This window comes from Bicyclus anynana, chromosome 10 (genome assembly GCF_947172395.1).
Source record: "Bicyclus anynana chromosome 10, ilBicAnyn1.1, whole genome shotgun sequence".
In the NCBI taxonomy this organism is placed as follows: domain Eukaryota; kingdom Metazoa; phylum Arthropoda; class Insecta; order Lepidoptera; family Nymphalidae; genus Bicyclus; species Bicyclus anynana.
This window is the reverse complement of record NC_069092.1, coordinates 11,248,403-11,272,192: the sequence shown is the minus strand read 5'-3', so window position 1 is coordinate 11,272,192 and position 23,790 is coordinate 11,248,403. Positions and strand designations below refer to the sequence as shown.

The following is a 23,790-nucleotide window of genomic DNA, read 5'->3' as shown; positions in this document are numbered from 1 at the left end:
GATTAAAAAAAATAATTATATTTTTTGGTACATGAAATTTTCAAGTATTTATTTGACAATACACTGTCGGCCATGATAGTCTATATTTCAACTGTTTTATGTTTTATGTTTTATTAATAACGATTAACTTAATTTATTAATTAAGTTAATCGTTAACTTAATTAATAAATCATTTATTAATTTATTTCGGATCCAAATTCCATGTACTATACGAAATTAATATTGTTTAAATTAAATTTGATATGAGTCAAGTATTTTCCCATTTCCACCCATTCACGGATATAATACAGGTATACCTACTTTAAAGAAGATAACAATGCAAAGACAAGCATATAATATGCCAAAGTTGGATTAAATCACCGAACGTCCTCCGGATAAGCAAACATCAGGGCTTGTGTAACCAGGCCAAGATATCCGGAAATTGGAAAAGCGATGAAAAAAATGTTGGCTCAAGTTAAACGAGAACTATGATCTCTTATATTTTCTTCACGTTGATTTATAATGATATTTATAAAGATTATAGAATTCGTAATACGTTTTAGTTAAAATATACCTTTTTCCTATTTTCAAGTAATTGAACTAAATGCAACTGCAACCATTTTCAAATAATATATGTACCTATTACTATCTTTGTGGCAAAAATTAATTTTTAAGTTTGCCGAGTCTGCTAGTTTTTAAATAGAAAAGGTGAGTATTTTTACCTATGTTGGAATAGAAATGATTACTTCTGTCATATTAATATAGCAACGTTCCGAAGCTCTAAATCACCCTCCTATAAGAATTGAGGCCTTCCATTGTCTTGGGCGCCATTGTACCGAAAGGTTAAATCGCTCGGCGGTAAGGTTTTACGATAAAACAATTATTTTTCCTTCATGGTAATAAATTTAATCTAGTCGCCATCACGGTCGCACGGCCTCTATGAAATATGTGGCTACAAAGCAATAACAAAGCAATTAAATTCACAAAATGAATTATTTCCATGTTAATAGTGGTTTTGGGTTGTCCGTGGACGATTAATATTGCGGCTTTTAGATTAGTTACCGCATAATTGTCGTCACAGGGGATTCGGATAATTCATTTCGGTGGTACGCAAGTAAAATTGTGCTCGACATTTTTTGTAAAAATATGCCGGTATGAATCTTGTTTCGAATCTTAACTCAAATTAATAAGTACCTACTATATAATCATCAATCGGTGAAGGAAAACATCGTGAGGAAACCTGCACACCAGAGAATTTCTTAATTCTCTGCGTGAGTGAAGTCTGCCAATCTGCATTGGGCCAGCGTGGTGGACTATTGGCCTAACCCCTCTCATTCTGAGAGGAGACTCGAGCACAGCAGTGAGCCGTATATGGGTTGTTAACGACGACGACAAATCATCAATCAATAGAGATATTTTAACAATACAATTATATGTCTCGAAAGGCACGTTAAGCCTTCGGACCCGGTCATTATATATATCTGATTATGGTCGTTAATAAAATTTCGTCACCCTAAGCTCACCTAGCCTCATTGAAGTAGTGTTGTGGGTCTAACCTTCATACCCAGTATCCTATAAAGAGGGAATGCTGGCCCTGTTGTGCGCCGTTGAAATAAGCTTAGTAATGATTTTAACAATTTTAGTGGAACAGAAGTAAATCGATTTAACAAGTGCTGCGTAGAAATGTTGTCGCTAAAGTGCTGTCAATTTTTCCATTGTATTTATATAGGTCGATAGTTATAGGCGTGTGTTACATGGATAGTCAGAATGATTTGAGTTACGTTGTATGAAAACATAAAAAGTTTTATTTTTCTTAGTTAAAAAAAAATATGCAGTTTGGCTCCTTTAACTGGACATCAATATCTAGAAGTTATGGGAAATACTCTGCAACACCCTGTATAAGTAAACATCTAGTTTCAATACATTTGGTTTAGTAAATGAAGTGCGCAGATTACATACCAAGTACGTATTCATGATTACTATAGCGGGCCATGTCTCTACCAAAGTAACGTATTTCTGTATAAACATTTTCAATAGTTTCAGTAAATAATGTCAGCAAGTATAGAAATGCAAGCAGGTACCCCTATGGAAATAGATTGGAGATTCGGTTTGTACCATGCCTTAAATGCAAGGAGGTAGGTACCTTTGGAAATAGATTGGAGACTCGGTCTGCACCATACCTTTACTGTATCAATGGACTAATTAAAGTCAGCCGAGTGTTACAGTTTCAATTCATTAAATATCAGCCTATTTTAACAGTCTACAGGACAAGACCTTCCTCCTCACAGTAGAGGGGTATGGAGCTTAAACCCATCACGTTGTTTCGATGCGGTTTGGTAGGTTTAGGGTAATAATTTTAATTATTTAATTACTACTCAGATGTTATTGATATCGACAGCTTAAAGCTCTCCAAGGCTTGGAGTGTTGTAACACCACTATCTTCCTAACTGCGGACTGGGAAATTTTACTGAAAATTTCTTAGAAGAAAAGCTCAGCATTTTACAGCCTGGCGCAGGACTCGAACCTAGGATCTCGTGATCTGAAGCCACATGCTAACCACTGGACCAACGACACAGTCACAGTCTCAGTCATCATCGACAACAGATATCCTTCTCATTGTTGAGCACAAGTCTCCTCTCAGAAAGAGAGGAATTCGGCTAATAGTCCACCTCGCTGGCCCAATGCGGATTGGCCGACTTCACACACAAAAAGAATTAAGAAAATTCTCTAGTATGCAGGTTTATTTACGATGTTTTCCCTTACCCGTGTTGAGACACGTGATATTTTATATCTTAAAATTCACATAATTGAAAAGTTGAACGTGCATGCCCGGGATCAAATTCGTACCGGTCGTAACTATTAGGCTATCATAGTTTCAATACATTGAAGTAAATAACGTAGGCAGAGTAAGCATTCGCAATAGAGTACGAAATTCATACAGCTCTAGAGCCACGTTCCACTCCGTTCCTACAGTTTCAATAGAATATTTGGAGTAAGCGGTGTGCCTTGCAATCCAATACAGTTCCTATTGAGCTTGTGTTTGCTGTAACGTGCAATAAGTGTCACCGGCGGCGACACATGTGTTGGTGGCGACGTAGTTAATCTCCTTAATGAATTCTCATGGACGGTTCTAGGTCACATTGTACCTATATCATACTAAAACTAATTTTAAACTTACATTTGGCCCTATTGTTGGGCCGCTTTCTATAAAATGACACATTTAAATTGTGCAATTGTTTTGTTGATACTTAACTTTACAACGCAATATTTAAATGTTTTATTGTGTTTATGTTATACTGTGCATGCATGCGTGCTAACTATGGGCCTCATAAGAAAGCTCTAAGTCACACAGCGGGCGATGGAACGAGCTATGTTAGGAGTATCTCTGCGTGATCGAATGAGAAATGAGGAGATCCGCAGAAGAACCAAATCAATCAATACCAAAAAGTCACTGACATCACTCAACGAGTTGCGAAGCTGAAGTGGCAATGGGTGGGGCACATAGTTCGAAGAGCCGATGCAAGTGCTGGAATGGCGACCCCGCACTAGAAAGCGTGATGTTGGTCGACCCCCTACCAGGTGGACTGACGACAACAAGCGAGTCGCAGGGATTCGCTTCAATAAATATAAAAGAATGTATTTTTGTTTATAAGATATTTATATTGCAGAACAACGATTCAGCTACGAGTAGTTAGTTAGCTACTAAACACCATAAAAATTATTTTGCAATTCCCAATATGTTACATTTATATTAGAGTTGTCAAGATTCGGTTAATAAAAGTTCTTGAATGTTTCGTCATCTTCTTAATTTCAAATACTGTTATGGCCTTTGTGTTAATGATGTTACTACTTTTGATTCGGAAAAGTAGACTTTGTAGAGAAGAATCGGTAAGAAACTCTACAGCAGCTCTTTTCAAAAATGTTGGTTACAAACTGTTTTCTTTCAATATTGACTTATCTTGTGATTAGCTCAAAAGTGAATGATCGACTATATAAGTAGGTACCTGCGTTCTTACGAAGGAAAAATATAATAATACGCAATTGACATTTCGTTATAATTGTGTTTTGTAATCCAGTTATGGTTTAAAATTATTAGTAGGTATATCTAAGGTATATCTACTAATAATTTTAAACCATAACTGGATTACAAAACACAACAACACGTAGAAGATATAACTTATTTCTTCCAAAATATAGCATGCATTTTTGACAAGCTAACACATAAAACAAATAATGTAAGTTTACTTCCAGTCATTGTGTAAAGTCAGACTTCCGTCAGTCAGTTTTAAGTTTTTACAAAATATAAAAAAATGGTGCTTTGTTTCAAACAGTATTTAAAAAACATATATGAAGAAAATGGATACATTGTAGCTACACTGTGTACACTCGATTCAGTTATTTATAGACCAGTCTTCAAAATAGAATCGTGTTTTGTAAAAGACAAAAGTTCTATCCGAAGAGGAATAAAGGTGAAGGTTGTCTAGAAAGTTTTCCCTTTGGCACACACAAATAAAACACGCCTTGTAAACCGAACAATCTGAACTAAAACAATAAACGGATACAGCACATTGTTGTTTCTACTCTTTCGTCTGTCTTCTGCCTTGATTTTTATCTCAGAATACAGAAAACCACCAGAAGCCACGTTTAGATGTCATTCTATAGTGCGCAGTGTGTCCAAAAATTGTACACAACACCCTGCACTCGTCGCAATTCTCACCCGCGTAATGTTGCTAGTACATGAGGCTGTTAAATTTTTCCCTATTTTGTGGTAAAAATTTATAATGTTAAAAGGAAAACAATAAGTGTACAGTTCATCACATTAAATGTTAACTTGTATGGTAAATAATAAAAACAGTGGGACCGGTTTTCTAGTGATTGCTAAGAGTCAGCAAGAAAATGAACTCTAAAAAATTTAAGACAAGGACAAATAAATAATAGATATAATAGGACGGTAATTATAAAACTTATCAACTAACAAACTAAAGAAATACATATTTACAATAATAATTTTATATATTCCATATAATTATATTATATTATTATTATAAATATGTATTTCAATCGCGTGCACAGTTATTATTATCTCGTCTTATTTCTCTAATTTTTATGTCTCTTAAAATTCAAGTATAAATAAGGCCATTTAATTGGTTTAATATCTTTTAAGAATGTGTTTTGAAGATAAAAATATTTTATTTAATCCTCTTGCTCAAACAAACAAGCAAACAAGTAGGTACACGAACAAACAAAAGACCAAACAAGCACACGAAAACAAACAAATGTGCAAACAAACACACAAACAGACAAGAACGAACGAACTTATTATAATATAGCACGCCATTGTTATTTGTAAAATTTTAAAGCTTTAAGATTATTTACACTTTCTTTATCTGCGCTGATTACCACAATTTTATTTCAACTTAATTGCCGGAGCCTATGCCTACCTATTTAGTTGATTAATATTTTACATAAATAATAAATCCTTGAATTGAAATTAAAAGTAGAGAAAATCAAAACAATTACATTGGCAACACTTACAAAATGAAGTCATCGGTTTCTATGACAACTAAATTCACGTAAAAATTATTCATTATTTTAACATAAGAATATTTATTTGTGCTACTTACACGTGAAATGTGATCCTATTCAGTTTCTTTTTTTTACCAACGGCATTTTTACACGAAGGAATAGCACAAGACGGCTTAATTTAATTAAATTTGTCACCTGTATAGCACGTCAAACAACACGACAAACACAGAGTGAGTAATCGTAAAATGTGTAGTTTAAATGGCTTCACTTCTTTGCGCTATCACTCCTTCTGGTGGTTTTCTGTATTCTGAGATTTTTATACTCGTACCTATACAAAGAATCCCGTCGTTAAGAAATTAAATATCACACTAATTAAACATCATGTCTCAAACGGTGAAGGAAGAACATCATGACGAAACCTGCATATCAGAGAATTTTCTTAATTGTCAAGATGTGTGAAGTCTGTCTCAAACGGTGAAGGAAAAACATCGTGAGAAAACCTGCATACTAGAGAATTTTCTTAATTCTCTGCCAATCCGCATTGGGCCAGCGCAGTGAAATATTAGCCTAACCCCTCTCATTCTGAGAGGCGAATCGAGCTCAACAGTGAACCGAATATGGGTTGATGATGTATGACAAAAAGCCTTCCATCAGCGCATGTATTACTATTGAAAAGGCATTGGTTTCCAATGGAATTTCGTTAAACTTTTTTTTTCAATAACGTTCACTTAACCTGCGTGTACGTAGGTAGACGTTTTTAAAATTGGAGAAAATTTATTAGAGAGCTAGATAATTTGTTAACTTTAATTAGGTACCAATAATAGGTAGGTATCTACTTCTATGTGTTTCAAATTAAACGAATGAGGATTCAAATTCGTAGTCTTTACCAATATATAGACCACCCATTTCCACGTCTGCGATTGAAAAGGTTGCTTGATTTAAAGATAGACAAACGCACCTCTAGAATAAACGCACTTCCAAATATTGCAAACGGGGCACTGAAAGGCTTTGAACGGTGAATAGGCTATTGCAACTCTGAAGGTAATATTTAGCCTCACTGAAGCATTGGCTGAGTGATGTAGGAAATATCGAGAGGATACCTCGTAAAAGCAGAAACTTTGGTAATATTAATGCTTAATTACTTACTACAGTTGTCAGGGAAAATAATGCTTAACATCATGTTCGCTATGTTTTTATGCTTCGATCTCATAACATCATAACAGTACCGCTGACTGAAACTGTTAATATTTGGTATGCCCTTCCAGCTAGCTTAGGTACCTATCAGGGATATTTTAACTATAGACAAGCACATTCCATAGTAGGTAATCCTAGAGTTCGTTCAACTATTCGTTAGACACCCCTCAACTTTAATTAACAACCGTACTAACTCACGTACCTACGGTAGATAGATAGTAGAAGCTCACAATATTTTAGCTTTAAAATTAAAAGACCTTAACTGCAATTTCACCTGATGACGATGAGGTCCAAGATGGTGGTAATTTGGAAAAGGTAAAAGGTCATTCTATACTTACTTAACACATCTCGGACGGTTTCTACGCGGCGTCATACTGAAATGCTAAATATTGGGTGGTAACTAGCCTCAGCCGAAGCCTATCCCCAGACTAGACCTAAGGTAATTTTGAAAATATAAAATCCTAAAATGACCCAAGCAAAGAATCTAACCGGCGAATACTCTGTTTATAATTATCGTATTCTCGCCCCTTAAAATCAGAAACAAAGTGTGAACATAATCATGAATTTAAAAGCGAATTTATATTTCCATAAATGCTTAGCCAATTAGCATTTGAGTATTATGCAAATGGCCGATGGGAATAAAATTGCAACGGAGGCGGTTTCCTAATTGTTGTCCCGAGTTCCAGCAACTCTAAATGAATTAATGGAACAACTTTCATTATTCGCAGTTGCAATTCGATTGTTAAATAACTTGCCTCTTGGCTTGTTAGCGTTTATTTGCAGGGTTCCGTAACTAAAACGAAAAACGGTTTATTGACACCATAATGTAGCAAATAGGTACCATCATCATCATCAACCTGTTTAATGGCTTACTACAAGGCCAGTCCCTAGGAAAACTAGAAAGATGTATGGGAATGACATTTGCTATCGACAGGTCACGTAATCAATATCTGTCATTCCCATGTGGGAATATACCACCGCCACCAATTGTTGCTGCTATTGGAAATAATAAAATAAAAATAAAAATAAAATAAAAAAGCCTTTTATTTCTTCTTATTTACAATTAATCAGGTGATAAGTATTTTAATTTGTTAATTGATAAATTAAGTAAGTTACAATTTTAAAATGTTTATTTATTATATCTTCCCTTTTATTTAAAAGAAGAACCTTTGACGGTGAAGGCCTCCTCCAGGTGCTGCCATTTTGATCGGTCTTTTGCCTTCAGTAGCCAGTTTTTGCCGGTAAAATTCATGATGTCGTCGACCTACCGATAACGTGGTCTGCCTCTGCCTCGTGATCCTTTAGGTCCCGGCCATTTCGTTATTCTGACAGTCCAGCGGTCATCTGTGAGTCGAGCGACATGTCCGGCCCATTTCCAACTAATTTGCTATTGTAAATACCTTACAGTTAAAAGAAAACTTCAATATGACCTACATAGAACAACCCAAAACTCTGGTTCCCAGATGTTCGAACCTTTGACCTCTCGCTGTTGAATTCGGCGGTTCCTTGATGGTGGAACTACTGAGTTTTGTTTATTTTCACCTAATTTACTAAGATTAAATTATAGTTTTAAGATAGTAGAATATTTAGTTATCCACAAACCCGCGTTAAAGCAGCGTAATAGGTCTAAACTCCATAATATTCTCTAAATGAATGATGAAGATGAATCCCTCTGAAATGATGATGATGATGATTTTGCAACCTATCAAAATGCATAGATAAAAATTTATTTATTTTGCTATCATCCACGAAAAGCCGACGAACCCATGCGACGTCACCCAGGTCCGACAAAATACTCTCTACGTACGTTTCACTGCAAAACCGGAGCATCCTCGGGAGATGTTGACTCTACAACGTGCAATTGCACGTCGCATAGGTTCGTCGGCTTTTCGCGGATGATAGCAAAATAAATATTTTTTTATAATGAACTTCCATCTATTCATGATGAACTTCCGCAAAGTAACGCCTGCTTCTATCCAATACCTATCAACATGTTTATTTACTAACCTTACCTAAGTGTAACTTCAGGACTCTCTTAGTCACGTATTCTATGTAGGTAAGTAAGTATATCAAGTATTTCAAATTATCGTTTCTTTATAACCATAATCCTAATTGATACATCCAATATAATTAACATAACAGAGCTTTAAGGCTCCGCTTTGAATGAATCTTAATATCAAATAACAAAACAAAGGATTTGTGGCGTTTCGCAGGAAAATTCTGTTATAAACATGATTAAGAAGTTTTGACATGAGCCGCCTTAAGCCGAGCAGAGCAGAACTTTGGAAGCTCAGTGCCGTATATCTTAATTTCACTCCTGTATCCCGAAGCCTGCTTGTGCGTAATACAAAACAAAAATACAACATTGTCTTATTAGGTGTCTGGAGAATTTATTTGCGAAATCCCTTACCTACCTACTTACTTGGCTATAAGCACAGAACAGAGAATTAATGTGCCTATAAGGAAATAGTAGGGAAGACTGGGACGCTAAATCTGCAGTTCGTCATTGGAATCGAATAGATTTGATAGATTAGAATATTAGATGATAGAAAGAATAAATGGTTATATACTTTTTTCGCTTTCAGTGGTGGGCAAAAAAAACTAAAGTCTTTAAAGACAATTTTTATTTCCCGGCTTACTGAGCCTTATCTTACTTATCCCTCCCTCCCATTCCGTTACATTACGCTCAAAAATAATAATAATATTTTATCCACGTATTCCTACGGGAACGGGAACCACGCGGGTGAAACCGCGCGGCATTTACAAATAATATTATAACGAGGTAAAGTTTGTGATGATGTAAGGGGTAATATTATATTACTTGTAATTATTATTATTATATTGTATAATGTAATGTATGGTATTGCTTGATAGCTTAGCAAGGTTTTTGAAAAAATCATATTAAATCAACTTTTATGTCATTTTAATTTAAATAACTTGCTTCATCCTGAACAGTATGGTTTTACAAAAGGTCGCAATACAACTGATGCAGGGGCTAAACTTTTAAAACATATTTATGAAGCATGGGAAGGTTCTAAGAATGCAATTGGTGTGTTCTGTGATCTGTCCAAGGCGTTCGATTGTGTTGACCATAACACGCTTCTACTCAAGTTAAGCCACTATGGCATCAAAAGTGTTGCACTCGATCTCATTGCCTCTTATCTCAGTGATAGAACACAGAAGGTATGCATAAATGATATAAAGACGCACGGTTCCACTACCATAATGGGCGTCCCACAGGGTTCAATTCTGGGTCCTTTTCTATTTTTAGTGTACATAAACGATTTACCATACCATGTCAGCGGCATATGTGAGATTGTACTGTTTGCTGATGATACATCCTTAATTTTTAAGTCCGACAGAAATAAAGATAACTCTGACGACGTAAACCGTGCCATATCGCATGTGTCGCATTGGTTCACTGCAAATAATCTACTTTTGAATGCTAAGAAAACAAAATGTATTGAGTTTTCATTGCCAAATGTTATAGAACTAGATAAGTCTATAATGATCGATGGTGAAACACTAGAAATGGAGAGTTCCACAGTTTTCCTGGGAGTGACCTTGGATTGTAAACTTCAGTGGGGTGCTCATATAGAAAAACTGTCTGGTAAACTTAGCTCAGCGGCATTTGCCGTGAGAAAAATAAGACAGTTTACTTATGTCGATACAGCTAGGCTTGTTTATTTTGCGTACTTTCACAGCGTAATGTCTTACGGTATTTTATTGTGGGGCAAGGCTGCCGATATACAATCTATATTTGTACTTCAAAAAAGAGCAATTCGAGCAATATATCAATTAAAATCACGCGAGTCCCTTCGTCAAAAGTTTAAAGAAATAGGTATACTAACAGTAGCCTGTCAATATATATATAACTGTATAATATATGTAAGACAAAATATTAATTTGTACAAACGAAAAGGAGATCTAAACCCACGTCTTACTAGACACGGGCATAAGTTAGTTATTTCTGCATATCGTCTCCAAAGAGTAAAAAAATCTTTTGTAGGTTTGGGTGTACTCTTCTATAATAAGATCCCCAAGACTGTGATGGACCTGCCAATGCATAGCTTTAAGCAATGTGTTAAAAAACATTTACTTAGTCGAGGGTACTACAACATTGATGAGTTCCTTAATGATAAAAATGCTTGGAGGCCGTTGGATCAGCTTCCACCTTCACACAGGAAGTAAAACTATAACAAATGTAAACAGTAATTGTTATCAATTGTAAATTATAATACTGTATGACTTTTTCAAAAGAGCAACTGTTGAGTTTCTTGCCGGTATCTTCTCAGCAGGACCTGCCTTCCGAACCGGTGGTAGAATCTTTACAAATAGTCAACTGACGTGTCAAAAGTGCTTGTAAACTGAGCCTACTTGAAATAAATGATTTTTGATTTGATTTGATTTGATTTGATATAAAATAAATAAATATCTGGATCTACTGAACAGATTTTATTTCTTTTTTTACCACGAGAAAGCCACTTTATTTATGAGTGACATAGGCTACGAGGGTGGGGTAAAGCCGCGGAACGGAACGCCGGTTAGTACCAAAGAAGTAAAAATCTCTTCGTTCAAATAGCTATAAACTTTATGCTAAATTCAAAAGCTTCTACATGAAAAAAAAAATGTATACTTAAACCGGTTGGATATTTCCAAAAAATTAACGGCTAAATTAAATTTTTAATACTCGATTTTTTAATACTGAAAACTTTAAAGCTTAATTAAATATTTTACTACTACCTAATCCGTGCTTTGGATGGAAGCATACCAAAATTTTCATCATTTATTTTATTAAACTGCAACATGTCTATAAACGATCGTGCTATATACAGTCATTGGGCAGATTGTGTACGCTTTTCAACCAAAACTTTTTTAATCTGTGTCCCCATACGGCGTCGACATTGCAAGCCAATTTTCGAATTGAAGTCAGCATGCGTCCTCACGGCTGTATTACGCGTGTAACAACACTGGAACGGTTTTTCGGAGGCAATTTCCCGTGGCAATGTTCCAGTTTGTAGCTGTGTGTACTAGATAGCGTTATGCGGTCAAGTTAACTGGCGTGTGGACCTGGTTCCGATGACGTCACGTGCATCTACAGTATCCAAAGTAGTGTATTGTCTATGGACTGAATCGTCTTCAATTTAACACATAGATTTACGAGTCGGTACAGTGTTTTACATACCTATATTTTATATTTCGAACGTTCCCGTCGTTTATTTATCTAGCTAACAGAAAAATAATTAAAAATACGCGGCTGCCTAAAATATATCTCTTATTTCTTTAATTTCAATATCGCAGTGTACCTTTCACGTGTTTAAGTAAACGCGTTAAAGTAAAATAAAACGTACGAGTTTTTTTTTTATTAGTAAAATGCACGGTTTATTTGAATGCTCCGTCTAAAAACGAACGGTACTTTTTTAAATCTTAGCAAAGAGTTTTTAATTTTTATGTCAGAAAAGTAGTCAGTAAATAAACAAAATAAATAAACATTTCATTAATTTTGACTCCCCTTTTCCACTCAAGTCACTCTCCCCGCCTATCCCAAGTAACTCATACTGCATCATACTGAAGCCGACCGTACGACGGGCGCCTTACATCGCAAGTCGTGCCCGCCAACCGATCGCTACCTCTCTCTAACTCCCTACTCTTTACGGAAACAAGTTGCGTCACCTAGCGTCGGCACGAGCCAACACGACATCGAGCGACGTCATATACTGGCTGTTTTTTGTGTCTTTGTCTAAAAAAAAACGCTAGTGCGCGCGTTTTAGTAGTATCGCTGTTAAAAAAACTTCTCCTGTTATCCCAACATTTCCCTTCACTACTCTGCTCCTATTGATCGTAGCTTGATGAAAAGTATACTATAACCTGCCCAGGAGTATGAAGAATAATTGTATAAAGTTTCGTAAAAATCCGTCGAGTAGTTTTTGTTTCTATAACGAACATACAGACAGACAGAGAGAGACAAACAGATAGACATAAAAATTTTACTGATTGAATTTTTGGCATCAGTATCGATCACTAGTCACCCGTGATAGTTATTTTGGAAATATATCTCATGTACAGAATTGACCTCTTTACAGATTTTATTATAAGTAGGTACCTATGTCAAGTAGGTACATGCTAGTGATAATATTATTAATTCGACACCGCCAGAACTCAGAAGTCATAAGGGCAGCGAATAAAGGCTAAGTACTCTATCAAAATTTCATCATAAGAAAAACAAGCAGATGTTTTCAATTTTCAGAAAGTGTGTTCAAAGTGACGTCGAATGACACACATACGGGCTGCGGCACGTCATTGAAATAATTTTATAATTAACTAGCGGACGCCCGCGACTTCGTCCGCGTAAATTTCGATGTCAACTTTACTACTACCCCTACCCTACCCTACCCCTACCCTACCCAACCCCTACATCTACCCTACCCTACCTCTACCCCCACCCTACCCCTACCCTACCCTAAACCCGGCCCTAAACCTACCCTACTCCTACACTACCCCTACGCTTCCCTACCCGTACCCTACCCTACCCTGTAACTTCTCTATCTTATTCCTACCCTTAGCAAAATCGGTCTAGTCCTTCGAGAGTGGTGGTATGACCAAGAGAAATAAAGACTTCTATGCTAATAATACAAAGAGGTAAAGTTCGTGTGGTTGTAGGAGGTAATCTCTGGATCTACTGGACCGATTTGGAAAATTGTTTTACCAATAGAAAGCTACGTTATTTGCGAGTGTCATAGGCTATGTTTGATCCCCATATTCACACGGGAACGGGAACTACGTAGCGCTGGGCGTCATATAGCGGAATTTCTGCGTCTTTTAGAAATTTTGTATTATCTCCGAAACTATTTAAGTAATTAACAGACTGCAAAGGGCAAATCTTATCTCCATAATATCCTTGTGATTATTAAATAATTTATTTTAATAAGGATTAAAGTTCAGTTGTATAAATAATGACGTAAACCTAAGTATATAAAATTAATAATTTTTAAAACACAAAAGGTACGTACTATATCTGCTAATATATAGAAGATAGATATATGGTGTCGCGGACTTTTTTGTAGAACTTTTAAAGATACATAAAGTCCCCATACATTAATTTCAATTTTACGCAATAGTTAAGGCAGCGCATGCGAATAAGTCTGTTTAAGAGGATTTTCAGTCCGACCTGTATGACAAAAACTGTGATAACTCGGCTAATATATATGATACCAATATAAAATATAGCCTATAGCACTCCCAGATAATGTAGCATTCTACTGGTGAAAGAATTTTTAAAATCGGACCAGTAGTTCCGAAGATTACCTCATTTAAAAAATGTGACAAACTTACAAACTTACAAACTTTACCTCTTTATAATAATAGTATAGAAGTATAGATATAGATAAGGATATACCTAAATTAAAATGAAAAGAATCCTAATACCGACAAAGCGCAAGATATTGCGGAATGTTCCTATTTATTAAGGGAGTTCGATAGTTTCCTTTACTTGTTTAGGGGAGGTTTTCAAAACCGAAATGAAGGCAATCACAAGCAATCCACCTACCTTTCGGTTTCGATGATGCTACCTAGGAGACAGCTTCCACACCAGGACACCTTGACAATGATTTCACAGACATTTGCGCTTTCACGTTTACGTTAACGCGATCGTTACAAACTGCAATTACACACGTCGCCATTGGGTTTTTTTTTCATTCTTTACAAGCGAGCCCTTGACTACTCACCTGATGGTAACTAGCCACGGCCAAAGCCTCCCAACAGTCAAACCGGCCGGTCCATTGGCAGAAACGGCCCAACCGGGGATCAAGCCCAGGATCTCCGTCTTGTAAATCCACCCCGCATACCACTGCGCTACGGAGGACGTCAAAAAGCTATAAATAACTAGTAACTAGAGATTTTGCCTGAAAAGTACCTACTACCGTCATGCTTGTTTTTACTGTCAACATTGCCGTATTCTAAAGTCTTTGCCAAGGTTGACTTTCAACCATTAATAACTAGTCAAAGAGGTTGATGGATATCCATTTATAGGCGACAGTTTTCCACTTACCTTCAGATGGACCATCTCCCCGTATTTATCACATCCTCACTAGAGTAAATTATAACCGTCGCTAGAGTAAATTATACCGCTAGCAAACCTGGGACCTTAGCCATTTCGCATGTCGATTAATTCAACGATAACGCTTCGAAAACTAACAAAATGTATCAGATTTACAGCTTGATCGATAGCTTGATCACGTGACCTGTCGCTAGTAAATGTCATTCCCTTACATTTTTTTAATTTTCGAAGCGTTAGCGTTTGTAGCAAGAGAATCGTCGTGCTACATGGCTATAGGCCCAGGTCTTCAAGGCTGATTTTTGAAGCCAACGCCAGCATGTTGCTGTGGGGTAATCACGGAAATGTTACCCCTCATGCTTTAAAAGTAGTTTATGTAGGGGTACTGTCTATTTAATTTTGTATCCCGTTTAGTAGCTATAAGATAAGATAAATATACTTTATTTGCACACCACAAAGACAAAAACAAGTGAAATAAAAAACAAATTAAGAAGAGATCAGCATACAAAAGGCGGCCTTATCGCTAAGTAGCGATTTCTTCCAGGCAACCTTCGGTTTAGGAAAACTTAAGGACATCAGCAGGTGGCGTAAAACAAAAATAACCATAGTATTAGTAATACACATACATACAAATAATTTACATCCTAATACATAAACAATATTACACAAATACCTACAATAATGAATAAAATACATATCAAAATATACTAATAAATACCTTATATTGAAAAGAAATAATATATACAGATCGTCTTTACTGCACCAGATAATGAGTCTTTACGGCATTTTTAAAAATGTCCAGTGTCTTTGATTGCCGTATGTTTAAAGGGAGAGCATTCCATAACTTAACGGCTTGCACAACGAAAGAATGTTTATAAAATTTCGTCTTATGCACGGGTAAACATAGAGTTAGTAATCGACACTGTCTCAGTTCAGACTGCACTCCCTGAAACGTAAATTTCTCCTTCAGATACACAGGAGATTTTGGATTAAACAACACACAGTACAAAAGTGAAAGTACATGCAGATCCCGGCGACGACGAATAGGGAGCCACTTGAGCTTCTGACGGAATTCAGAAATATGGTCATATTTGCGTAGGCTAAATATGAACCGAATAGCAAGATTTTGAAGTCGCTCAAGTTTATTGAGTTGGTCCTCAGTTATATTTAGATAGCTCGCGTCCGCATAATCTATAACCGAAAGAAGAAGAGAATGTGCTAACATAACTAAGCTATGTTAAGCAACACATCTGAAGTTAATTATATCAATAAAGTAGCGCCACAAATAATTTTATCACAGCTAAAATATTAGCTCGTTTAGTAGATAATTACTAATTTCCAAATATAGCCATTTTCTTAAATAGCTACTCCAAAAAACCTTATATTTCGTCCTATCAAGATATCTAATTATCATTCCAATCCCAATATAGCAGGCAATAATAAGGCCAAGTTTAAGCTGGAGTGAGTATAATCTTAGAATCCTATAAATCTAAGGGCCAGTTTTATCACCACTAAGTGTCTAATAGCTTATTCACAAGTTTTGTCATCGAGACGAGCTAGAAAAAAATGAAACAAAAAGATCATTAGGTTTTGAACAAGTATAATTAATAACATACATTCATTATAATTATTATAATTGAACAATGTATTATTTCTAAGAAACAAACGCAACATCTTGCATTTAATAACATTATTTTGTATATTATGATGAAAAAAAAACTGAAAAAATAAATAACACGCTGTTTGAAAATTGGAAGTACACTTAACAAACCTTCCCATCCCGTAAAAATGTCAACCATAGTGCAACTTTTGATGGAACTATTTGTTTAATATTATAATAGACAAGCGTAACAGAGTTATAAGTCCTTTAAATCAACAATTGTCTATGACCCAGTCTGCATTCCAAGTCCCAATATTTCATTTTAATTTCAGAATTAACCCAATTAAAAAAATGCCAATTGTATTTCCAACATAATATTGTCCAAAATTGTTATCGATTAATGAATAAATAAAATATACAACATTTTGATCAAAGATTTATTACTGACAGTTTCTCCGATATTTCTACATGTTTTTTTTAAGTAAATCTGGGATCGAAAAATCTGTTATAACTTAACAAGTGCAGAAAATATAATATACAAGTACCTAAGTAATATGGACAATATTTTTTTTCCACATTTGGAAATTTAACAAAAACCTTTAAATCATGATTTTTTAACTTCAATTATACTGAAATGCAACTAAAGGCATTTACAGGCTGACCTTTTAAATAATATTTTATTAATAAAATTTCTTACTTCGTTTTCCGTTTACACGATTTTTTTATTTTTATGTTTGGGCAATGCATTTTTTAACTGATCACAATACGAAAAAGGTCAGTGAGAAGTAAGTAAAACAAACTTCGTACTTTACGTATTAATAATGTGTTAGGTGTACATCTTTTATTATTTCATAACATTCCTTACACATAGCAAATTCCATTTCAAGATGTACATAATAAGTATGCGTGTATAAGTGTATTAGTCGATAACAGAAGAAACAAACATGACCAACAAATTATTTTAACACGAGTATAGAAATGTAGCACACATGTGCGTGATGTTTGTTCATAAGCACTTTTCGAATACAAACTTACAGAGTCTAATAAACGTAGACAGAGAAAGTAATAGACAAAATATTGATAGCGTTCCCTCAAAAAAGAGAACAACTTATGATAGACTCTGTAAAGGAGACAAGACGATTCGATATTCGGTGTCATAACGCCTGCAGACTAATTCACTAACTTTGACGTGTGTTAGCTGACATATACAAAATTGATATTCTATGTAACAAATGCCAACGGATAACACTTCGTGGATATCATACAGTAGGACATTTCTCAGTTGGTTGGTTGGTTTATTTTAACAGGTTGTTAATAAATACGAAATTAGTGAATAAGCAAGCTAATCGTTTTTGCAACCTTATGGACAATTTTGACAAATTTCATTCTGTAAAAAAAATAAACGTAGTGTGAGCACTAAATTACAGTCTCCACTCGTTTCAAATTATAAGTAACTAGTTAGCATAATATATATTATTGACAAAATGGTTCAGTGTGATTTAAAAAACACGTCAAAATTGAATATCTTGGCAGACAACACACGCCAATCACTGGTCTATTTCTTACTTCGTCTACGCCAATAATGCACTCACAGTGCGACTCACAAATGTACTAAGGGCAGTAAGTTCAAATCCATAATCTCTATACGTCACAGCAACATAATCACATCGTATCAATAGATACCCACAGGTTATACAACATAAACAAAGAAAAAACTCATTTTTTTTCGCTCAGCGAAAATAATGTCTCACTATCTTAAAAAAATACTGAACTGAAAACGTATACTTAATAACCAAGTCAAAAGTATATTAAATTCTATTAAGCATTTATTTTATTACGAGATTGGATATATCTCAGATTTTTTAATACATTGTTTTTTTTTCGCTAATCGAACACCTAGAAAAAAGCACAACATTTTAAGCATAAAATTATTTCTAAACTACGACTTCAAACATCATTTTTGTTATCTTGATTGCCATAGTTATACATTTCATCGAATATTATATTAATGACTCTAACGAGACCAAGTACAATGATGACCAAAATAGGCCTAAAGTAGGCCTAACAAGCGTCAACAACTCGTGAAGAGAAAATACATAGTGTCGACCAATAGCGATGGAGTTTATATATTGCTCTCTCTTTCGTCCCAACACAACAAAAGAGAGGGCAATACTTTCGTTATTCGTTAGCACTTGTCTTTCTCTCGTTTCTGGATATCGTGGTCTTAGCCCACAAATATGTTGATACATTTACATATTTGTTACGCTTTTCAAATAGTCCTTTAATTGATATAGTGGTCTATTTATAAAATATGTTACAATACATATACAATAATACACGACATTTTAATATAGCCAATAGATGCGCAAAATGATTTCGATTGATATTAAAAAAAAATATTTTCTAGTGTCTTTATTTTTACATTGATTATTTTAAGTTAACATAATTTATTTGCTTTTACATTTAATGCTGCGGTGACTAGACGTTAGAATTAAACATATACGATACATAAAACTGTTATACAATACTCGTTGGTTCATATGATCAAATAGATAAGAATACTTTCAAACAAAAAAAAATTAACTATTAAAAATACGAAATACTGTTTTCTACATAAGTTTGTAAATTAAATAAAATAAAAAATAAAACAAACTTTGCCTTTATATTTTGAAAGTGACAAATGCATACGGGAGACAAAACAGCCATTCTTCCCTTGGGTGTTTATAGTTTGTTCCGAGAAAATACTTTTTTTTCTTCACAAAACAACGTCAAAGTTTGTTTACATTTTTTATTCCTTTTAACTGACATGCTATATACATATAAAAATTATAACAAACATGTTATTCATTCGTCAACAATACTCACATCTAATACTAATGAATTTAGTTTTGTTTCAGTACACAAATTTGGGCTCCATGTATACATTTTTTTTTTGTATTTCACACGATTGGCTATAACTACATCTACTGACAAATACTTGATACAATAAATATATGCAACGAGAGCCTGCGATAGTCAGACATTCCTCATTTTATGAACGCTTTTTCCCTCATATTACCCCAGTAGTAATGGTTCCCTTGTTTGTTACGCCATGATGATACCATAGGTAAGTATGGTACATTCATAAAATGAATAGTCCAGTATCCGGGGGACATTACAATTGATTACTATCAAGTTAATTTTCCGTGAATAGTCTTCATCTTTGATGAGACGCTCAACTTTTATCTTGATTCTCTGGACTTGAGTGGAGTTCAGAGAATCAACAACTTGTATCAATAACGAGGTCATCATAAATCGTTATAAACCAGCTGTTTTTTTACTGTTGCTTAATTAATAGTTATACAACTTAACAGCCATATTGTCTTAGAAATCGCGTGGTACGTTATATCGTTCTTGGAAATTTTTATTACCTAGTACCCTTGTTAGCTACCAGAATAAAGAATTTTCGTAAATATAAAAGTAAAATGTCTCATCACGACGAAACTACTCACGGAAAATTCAAGTTGATAATGATCAATGCTCCCCAGATCCTGGACTATAAGTATGTCTGGCATGTGCAGGCCCTCGTTTATTTACGTAATAACATGATAACTAACACCTACCATATAAATACTAACTAGTCTCACAGTCATTCCAAATGACTTACTATTTTTGAGACAGAATCGATGACATACAATTGAGTCAATATATCATACGGTTTACCTTTTTTGGTCAAAATTAATTTTAGTCACGATATTCTACATCGCAAGAAGTCAAGATCAAAACATTAAAATAATTGTTAATTTCGATTTTTCGCATTGTTTTTGTCCGCGCAAAATTTGTGACCTAACATTCCAAGGTCAAATTTTTATCTTCCCATTTACTCCTTAAAGTTGAACAGTCAAAGAACATAGACTCAGGTTATGTCCCATATGGAAAGTACTGCCCAAACAGTAGTGCTGGGCGTAGATACGTAAGTCGGTCTGTTAGTTATAACTTTACAATTGACGACCTCTTGTAATTATAATGAAAAAATTACAGATAGCAAATTCAGAAAAATCAAAGAAACTAAAGAAACGTATTTCGGTTTAAATAACATAATATACTTAATCACATTAGTAAGCTGTACTTAGCTATACGAGTACCTAGTTTTATATTATTGTCTTCCGTTAAAATATCGCAATAAGTTTTATAAAAGAGTAAATATTATAATACACATAATATTCTGTGCTAACTGATATAACAAATTAATAATTAAATGAACGAAAGTATCGCGCAGTAAAAACAATAACATTTAAAATGTTTTTTTTTTTAAATAAATATATCACGTATTTTAACAGCCATAACAGATCTATAAATTGTTTATATTCGATAATTCTATTATCGTAAATTTTAAATTTATTATTAAAACGTTTTGAACTTTGCAGTATCCTTGCGACATAATGTTAAATAGAATACAATATAATACCGAGGTAATAATACTTTGTATACATTTAAAAATAAAAATATAATCTATGGTTCATAGAGTAATTCATCAAATGATTTTTTTCATGACGCAAACACCATTTTTAAATAGACTTATAATATATTAGCTACATCGTATTTTGTATATAATTAGACATAGTAATTTAAACTGCTTTCTAATTATCCTTTTTATAAAAGAAAGCAAAACCAAGAAAATCCATAGTAATTATTGTTTGACATTGATTGTTTGTGCAACTTTTTCGTCTCTGATTTTCTTCATTGTCGTTTTGCTTGGCATTACTTTTGATATAACTAACGTTATCAAAAATTTCAAAAAATACAAAGAAAAATAGAACCTTTTTCTTTTTCGTGCAATTTTCAAAAAATATATTAAAATTTATATATAAAAGACACTTGACACTCACTGGCTCTGTGTTTGAGGGTGCAGAGTCATAAATGTATAAATTAACAGTAAAATTAAAATAAATTATTATTATTTATATACATGATAATAAATACTTGAGTACAATGACAGTAATTATAAAATAAACATAATGACAATAGATCACCTAGAACTTATGCCAATTTATTATAAGTCTATTTTTATTCTGATGGAACTGATGGAAATCTACGTCCGAGTTTACCGCACAGAGTTATGTCACCCTCAGATCAATTAAATTATCTTAATAAGCAAGTATAAATACAATTTAAATAGTATGGGTCTTGTCAGGGGATACACAACCACCATTATTACACCCCAAGGCTTATTCAAGCTATCACGGTTAAGGTATGGTTAAGTATGGTTACAGCCATCAAGGCTGACAACCCCGTTTGGCCTACCGAAAGAGATATGTCAGTCAGTCAGTGGATCAGTCAGTTATAACTTTACATATTGATTAGTCGCCTAATAAATGAATTTAACGCGGTGCGATACACTCGGCCAGTGGAGAAAGGCGAAATAAATAAGTAATGAAATGAAAAACAAAAACAATACTTTAAATGTTCTTGGGCACCGGCTGGATGGGTCTCACGTTGAACTTCTCCTCGGGTTTCCAATCCCACACGACGGGCATGGCGCTCTCGTAGTGATAGTTGTACATTTGGTTCGCGATGTGCCCAGCTAGGTCCTTCGGTTCGGGGTACACTGATGCAAGACCTGAAATGTATAAATTGTATTAAAATAGTTTTAAAATTCTTTGGCCACATCTCCAGAAATCATGATTCAATTCGAGTGTAAAAGGTCCAGAGGCCGGTCTCCAGCCCACTGGACGGATTTAGTCAAGGCTGCTACACAATCATCTATGGTAGAGTGTACTTATAACGCTGTCAATCGCCAAAAGTAAAGAGCATTGCACAGAAACCGTCGCTCATCGATGCAACCACGACCACTCTACCAAGAGAACGATTAAGAAGTTCGGACAGTGCGTGTTGCCAATAGAGGCCAAGTCAACAAGCCAAGAAAAGGGTAAACCTTAAATGAAACAATAAGTATAAACTGATCGATTTGAGGATAGGGAAAAGCCAGATATCCAAAAAAAAATATTTTTACTATGACCTTGAAAATCTAAGAAAACTCACACGTTGTTAATACTTTCAGACTGTCAAATTAAAGGTTTGAATCCAACTTATTTCATTTCAAAACCAAACCCTTATGACTGGGCTAGTATTGATTTGTAGATCAAGGATATTATGATCACTAGTCTTACTATGGGCCTCATACAGCCCACGCATGTAGTGATGGTGCGCTCTCGAAGTATTTTAACGTTTCTAATCAAAAATAAGGAGATCCATAAAATAACCAATGCTACTGTCGTAACATAACGACGCGACGCTCAAGTGGCACTAGAACTAGACAGAGCACATAGCAGAACCAATAGACGTAGGGTTCAAGGGGTTGGACTGACAACATTGCCAGAAAGCGAAATTTTAGACTTATTTCTCCAATAGTATGAAATTTCGCAAAATAGATAGTATGTACTCGCTAAGTACATCTAAACTTGGATTTTGATACGGTTTTAAATTACAATTTAGAGAATTTACGCAGGATACATACATTACTAATACGGACAATGGGCACCTAACAATATGTTTTATGCTAATATTCTAATGGTAAATAGTTCTGATATAATGAATACTTTATTCGTTTTTTAACAGTCGATGTTTGGTTTGGATTATACAGGAATATTAAAAATCCTAAATATAATCTTTTAAATTCATATAAAATAATTATAAAATCATCTAAAGGTAGAGTACACGTACTTATTTAGATGTTAAAATAACTAGCAATGTTAAATGACTAATCTTTGTCTAAAAATAATTAATTATTATCATGGCAATTCGTTCATGGAAATGACTGGCAAAAGTACAATTCGAGGGCATATACATGGAGATAAGACTGTGAATCATTTCAATACGTATTTTACTGTCAACTAATTCTACTTCAACGCTACAAACACTTGAAAATGATAGACAATCTAACTATGATGATATATTATTTCTAAAATATTATCTCCATGTCTTTGATACACTCTAGCAACATAAGTTCTGCATTGACTTACAATTGCCGATCAAATTAACTTGACTCTTCTATTCAAATAAAACCTCTTCGCTATTTTATAAGAAAAAAAGTTAGTAATGATTTTTGAGGTAAGGCGAGTTGGTATCTCCGATAGAACTGTAGCTGACCGATGGGTATTTGGGCCAACTATACATATCCGGCAAATTACTTTCGTAAGTGAATTTGTATCGACACATCTTTATGTGTTTCTTGAAATCATCGGGCTTCGGGTACACTGAACCCAACCCTAGTAAGAAAAATCTGTGTGTTATTACGTGGATAAAAATTAAAACCGGCCAAGTGCGAGTCGTACTTGCGCAAAAACTCACGTTTGTAGTATGGGAGCCCCCTTAAAAAATATTTTATTGCTTTTTGTTATAGCGGCAGCATAAATACATCATCTGTGAAACTGTCTAACTATTATGGTTTGTGAGTTAG

At 34.5% G+C, this 23,790-nt stretch overlaps 1 protein-coding gene across 1 annotated transcript in view; it reads right to left on the bottom strand.

Moving 5' to 3' along the window:
- Nucleotides 1–16,335: 16,335 nt before the first annotated feature.
- Nucleotides 16,336–23,790, bottom strand: part of LOC112051601 (NADP-dependent malic enzyme) — a 43,847-nt gene continuing 36,392 nt past the window's right edge. The window contains exon 12 of the mRNA XM_024090316.2: nucleotides 16,336–21,951. Within this exon, the coding sequence (XP_023946084.1) occupies nucleotides 21,791–21,951 (161 nt within the window). The 3' untranslated portion in view covers nucleotides 16,336–21,790. The remainder of the gene's footprint in view (nucleotides 21,952–23,790) is intronic.